General features: G+C 49.4%; 1 protein-coding gene across 1 annotated transcript in view; it reads left to right on the top strand.

Annotated features, from left to right (window-relative positions):
* The first annotated feature begins 2,378 nt into the window (after positions 1-2,378).
* The window catches only part of Atp8a1 (ATPase phospholipid transporting 8A1), a 226,131-nt gene continuing 222,509 nt past the window's right edge, over positions 2,379-6,000 (top strand). Inside the window, 1 exon segment of the mRNA XM_034508945.2 lies at positions 2,379-2,569. Coding sequence (XP_034364836.1) covers positions 2,521-2,569 — 49 coding nt within the window. The 5' untranslated portion in view covers positions 2,379-2,520.

Raw genomic sequence — 6,000 nt, 5'->3', positions numbered from 1 at the left:
AATCCTTAAGGTGGCTGTCCTCAAATAGCCTGCTTCCTTCTAAGTCCTGTCAGCAAGCAAGGTAGTCACAGGACCCGAAAGTTTTTAAATGACTTGCTGACATCTGCATTCAACTGCAGATTCTGTAACAAGGTCAGGTTGCTTGAACCAGAGTTTCCTGCCAGGGCCTGGCAGGAGGCTTGTCTCACACAATGGAAGGTGAGATCCCTGAGCTCTGAAACCAAGCTGATGCAGATGAGTGCAATCAATTCTCAACCTACAGTGCTGAACCATAAAAATGGATGACTTTCTAACAACCGTGGAGGAGCAGACTTTCAGAAAGGAGGGTGCTAGAACGCTCCTGCCAATATGGATTCAGTGACAGGAACATGTGGGAAAGAGCCAGCGGGAAGCCACAAGCTGCATCTTGCAGTCTTGTCTGTATGAGAAACTGTTTTTATTTCCTACCTGAATGACCTAGGTTGTCAACTTGGCTGATGCACACATATCCGATGGCACTATAGAAAACAGACAACACTGGAACTCCCTTTAGATGGTTATTATGTAAGCAGACGTGAATCTCACTGAAGGGCTCATGGCAATTACAAAAGGGATTGCTCATAAATCAAACAGATCATTTTGCTAAGCAGTGGGTTCATAAAAATCTCATGTAAAATGTTAATCAGAAAACCACTCCTAACCCTGCAGTTGTTTGTTTACCTTTAAGCTGATTTTCTCCCACCCCTCTGTTCTTAGCCATTAACTTTGTTTCAGACTCATTCATATCAATCAAGAGGAAGCCTGCTTTCTCCCCCAGGAGATTGTAGAGCCTAGGAGGAGTTTAAAAAAAAAAAAAAAGCCAGTGATGACAGTCTTGATAAGGCTGTATTCATTCCGCCGCCCCCCCCCCAACGGACTACAGTTTTAAATTATGGCTATCACTGGCACAGACACATTTACGTTTGAGTCTGCTCTAACCTGAGAGATTCCAAGCACACTGGAAAAAAATACGTTTCCTTTGTTCTGATCCCAACCTCTGAATAAGAGACAAGTGGACTGAGTTCCTCATAAATATGTATTGACCGCCTGGGTATTAATGTGAGGTAGAACTCTGATTAGTGAGTGCGACCTTCAGGTGAGTAAGAGGAAATATCACGAATGGAGAGATGATGCTATTAGCAGATTTTATTTATTTGTTTTTTTCCTTATGCTCGAGTTGCAGTCGCCTCTCTCTTTCTCTCTCTCTAGTTCAACCTCTACACATCTCTCCCTTCTGGATCTCAAAGGAACACAAATAAAATGAAGCCCTTTCCACCAGGTGTCCAGAAGAACAATACACGAAGCCAGTAGCTTTTACCTGCTTATTCCTTTCTTCCCTGCTCAGGATCTTGCTAGACACAAAGCCTCCCTCATCCTATCTCGAGGCTGAAATCTGGAACAAATTAAAAACACTGCATTTGTTTCAACTTGTTAGATTGGATTTTGCTACACAAAATAAAAGGCACTGAGGTCGTGCTGGTCTCCAGGATATAAGGACATGCAATTAACATCCTTATGGATTTTAGAAAGGACGCCCCATTGGACTTTGAGGATAAACTACTGCATTGAACTTTCTGGAGCAGAAACCACAAACAACCGAATTTTGCTTGGTTAACCACGTGGTCAACAGTTGGTTTGGTTGCAATTTCAGAGCCTTAACAGGTTGCAGAGGACGAACTGGTGGGAAGTACGGGTTCACACCCACGCAGGTTGTGTGACTGTAAGCCTTTAAAAAAACGACAAGAGGAACAGCTCCCGTGGTGCCTTCGAGTCTCACAGCCTGCTACTAGAGAGGGTTCAAGCGCAGTTCAGGCCAGGAGTCAGCCTGGGTGTTGAGATTGCATAGGATTCCACTCAACGAACGCAGGGTCCCCCACACCAGCAGAGACATCACCCACAAGGTCTCAGAGGCTTAGACTCAGGCTGCCCACACCGAACCCAACACCCTGGCGCTGAGGACGGGCGGTTCTACCACATTGCAGAGCCATAAGGTGGTTGAGGAGGATAGCGGAGCCTTCAGAAACTAGAGCAGCTCTTCCTCTTTTATTAAGGCTTGGGACACTTGAACTGGCCTTGAGAAGGGCCGAGGTGGGTCGAGAGGCCGAGAATGCTAGATCGACGTCCCCTCCCCGCGGATGGTACGGTCCACACTGGGCGGGACCCGGAGGCCCGGCGGCCCTGTCCCCGCCCCACTCCAGGGGGCCAGCGAGTGAGCGCGCGCCCCGCAGACCCCGCCCCCGGCGCCGACCCTGGCTCCGCCCCTCGAGCCGGCTCCTCTGCCACTGCGGGGAGACCCAGGCGGCTCTGCGGACGCAGCTCCTTCGCCGCCTTCCCCCTCCCGCCCAGTGCCCAGGCGGCTCCTGGTGGCGACGCTGCCCTGGGTGGGAGGCGCGGCCCCGCGGCAGCTGAGCCCTCGACGCGGCGCAGCCAGCTCTGCCGCCCGCGCGGCGCCGTGACAGGTGCAGGGTCCCCGCCCGAGACCCACCTGCAGGGGCTGTCGAGATGCCCACCATGAGGAGGACAGTGTCGGAGATCCGCTCTCGCGCGGAAGGTGAGTGACCGCCGCAGCAGGAGGCTGTGCGCCCAGCGTGCGTGGGGGCAGGTGCGAGCAGCCTGGGGTCCGACGTGTGTGTGTGTGTGTGTGTGTGTGTGTGTGTGTGTGTGTCCGGGGAGAGACATCTCGTCCCATCTACACCCCCTCCTCCTTTTCCCAGTCGTCTGATTGTCGCCCCTGATTGCCAGTGGACCCTTCCGCCAGCTCTGCCTTCAGCGCACTGGCAAACGCTTTCCAGGATCCAAAACCTCGGAATTTATGCGCTGGCGGGAGCCCCAAGGTTTCCTTTACACCGCAACGCGACTGTTCAGTCCTTGCCTCCCAGAGCACTCGCCCGGCTCCCCTCCTTCACCAACTGCGCGCAATCTTTGCAATCTGCCTTGTTCCCAATCAACTTGCCCATGTCCATGAATAGATCCCTCCAACCTACTATCTCCAGCGCCCACCATTGTGCTGCCCCCACATCACGGCTTCTCAAAGAGCCGGTTTGCCATTCCCAGGCGTCGCAGATGCTTTGATCCACAGTTCCCGGCATCTCTAAGCTGGAAGAGCCTTAATTGGGTTTGGGTGCTCAGTGGATACCAGGCTGCGTTCCAGTCTCTGCACTTCTGCCCCCTGTGGCTCACCAGGCTCTAGTTTGAGGTTTCATTTTTGTTTTCCTTTTTGCTTGAAGCCTGCACTTTGGCCAGCTGAACTGACTCGAGTAAGGTGCATGCTGCTTTTGTCGCTCCACCCCAGGGCCAGCTGTTGAGTGGTTCCACTTGTAGGAGAAGTGTGCAACAGATGCCCTAGGTTATGGGCAAGGCGCTTTGGCAAAGATTGAAATAACTGTGCACCCTGACTGAGGAGCCCACCTCCTCCTCTCTGACGTGTGGCGGGCCTTCAGTAAACATCCCTTGGTTTTACAAGGGCAAAAAAAAAAAAAAAAACCCAAACAAACAAACAAACAAAAAACCAAAAACAAAACCGGGATACTTTTCTTTCTTTCGTTTGTCTGGTTTTTTCCATTCCAGTAACTCTGCCCTTCAACGTCGTGGAATGGCACGATTTTGAGAAATGATCTATCTTGTTCTGGTCACTGATTCTCATCCCTGCCCCCATCCTTACTCTTGACTGTGAGATAGATGATAATGTGGTGGGGGTGGGAGTAGAAGGGAGGAGAATAGGACTTCTGGGGTCAAGAGCAGTAAGAGCTGTAAGGACCTCGTGTAAAAAATAGGGATTTCGGGCTCTACTATGTAGGCAACAGACAAGGTGACACAGAAATCAAAGCTGACCTCTATCTTAAGAATTTAGTATATAAACATATTTGTTTTTTTTCAATTTTGAGTGAAATGAATGAATGCACTAAACACTGTTTGAGCGATGGAAGCAACTAAGTGAGGATGACTGGTGTTAAAATGTTATTTATCACACCGGTTGATGTTTTTAAATAATAGCAACAGATGGATTGTATATTAAGGGGCAGGGAGGGACGAAGAAGAAACGTAAAGGCAAAGTAAAGCTTGTGTCACTTTGAGAGAATTTACATTAGCATCTAGAGAGGCTGCTGAGGTAGGCACCTGCTATGTTGTTCAGAGCACTTTCACAATTGTCTTATGGGATCTTGCAACACTACTGGAGGCTGTTGAAAGTGGAGGATGATGGTTGAGGAAACCTGGCTCAGGCTGGCTCAGTGAGTTGATCAGAGGGAAACAGCTAGTTCAGTGATATCACTTGTGTCAGGGGCTCAGACAAGACAAGTGCTGCTGCTGTTGGGTCTCTGTAGCCCTGAGTATCCATCCGTATCAGGGTCCTCCTGCCTCCAGAATGACCCTTCTCCTGTATTGGTTGATTTCACTTTAGTATGTGCCATTTGATAATATCTGTGGGACTGTAGGCTGGGGGTGTGGCCTGTTGTGGCCTTCCATGGGTTCTTCTCCTAGGAAACAATCAATGTCCTTTGACAGTTCCTTCTTGCTAGCTAGGGCCTTATTCTAAACTGCACTCAACTTGGCCTCATTAGAACAGGATGGGCTCCTGACTCAAAGGCAGCCAACCCCTAAGTGATTCATAAGCTTGTAGCCTTGTGGTTTTGTGAAAAAAAAAATTCCCTTTGCTACCATATCACTATGGGGGAACTTAAGGTTAGAGGTAGAATGAAAATCGGAGGCAAAGGGGGCACAATTGAATGGGCTTGTAGGAGAGAAAATAATACCCAAGTAGGCATCAGGAACTGGCAGGGCAGAGAGTGGAAGCAGTCTATTATGGGGGCCTGACCTTTGCCCCCCTTCCTTGGTTTTCTTACTCAGAATTCTATTCAGGGTTAAACCATTTCTCCTCGTTTGAAGCGACTTGTGGGGATTTCTGTTCCCTGAGTCCAGATTGGCCTGCTGCACAGCTACTGTGCTCTTGTAAGTTGTTTACAACCAAGGTGCAAAGAAAAGGCTTAAATAAAGTGGGCAGCAGATCCTCTTAGTGGGTAGGTTGTTAATTGAACACGGGACTTGCTGTGGGTGGCATACATCCTATGGAAGTGTAGGACTTCGGTCTTTGCTTATTAATGAGCCAGTGAGTAGGTAGGACCGACTGCAGAGCCCTCTTGTAGTGGCAGCTTTGGGTGTGGAGAATCATAAGGGGATGGTGTTAAACGTGAACTCTGATTTGAGAGGTCCAGGGGCTAGAACAGTCACACTTATGACAGGTTCAAAGGTCATGCTGCTAGCTGCAGAGGGCAGCCTCTTTGAAGACCATTGCCATCTGTTTCGGATGAAGGTAATCATAATGGCTTGAAAGAAATGGTTAAAGTGATTGTGGCTTACTTGAGGCTTCAGGAATGTGTCGACGGGCTGAGGGAAACCCGGAAGGAGGAGGGTATGAGTTTAGACAGGTGGAGTCCTGCTGGATCAGAGCACTGTCGATGCCACTGCCGATGCCAAGTGAGTCATTCGGATACAGAGCTGAATATTTGGAAAAGGTCTTAGAGTTTGCCTAATTTAATTTCTCACTGGAGCACGATACTGATACACGGTCGCTGCCCGGCCCTCCGCAGCCACTGTGGAACCAAATCCTTGTAACAAAGTGGCACCCCAAAGGAACCATGTTAAATCAGTCAAGAAGCATGTAGAAGGGTTGTGTGGGTCAGGTGCTGTGGCTGATGGGTCACGGAATAAAACAGAGAAAATGGGGACGGAGAACCAGAGAGAGTCTCGAGTAGGTCACTTGGTCATTCAGCACATATCTGTCCAGTTCCTGTAAGGGCTCATCTAAGATGTTAGTGGAACAGGGTACACATCTTCGTAAAGAAGGAACTGAGCAAAACCCATCAGATTGTGAAATTTGTTATTTGATAAGAGTTGTTGGAAAACCAGCCAAAGCCAGATGTCTAAGGTGGGTGAATGGACTTGAGGATTATGGAGGCTGGGTGGGCTAGCCTTCCTGATCTGCTG

The sequence above is a fragment of the Arvicanthis niloticus genome, chromosome 7, assembly GCF_011762505.2.
Source record: "Arvicanthis niloticus isolate mArvNil1 chromosome 7, mArvNil1.pat.X, whole genome shotgun sequence".
Classification (NCBI taxonomy): Eukaryota; Metazoa; Chordata; class Mammalia; order Rodentia; family Muridae; genus Arvicanthis; species Arvicanthis niloticus.
The sequence above is the reverse complement of the archived record's forward strand: the minus strand, read 5'-3'. Positions and strand labels throughout refer to the sequence as shown.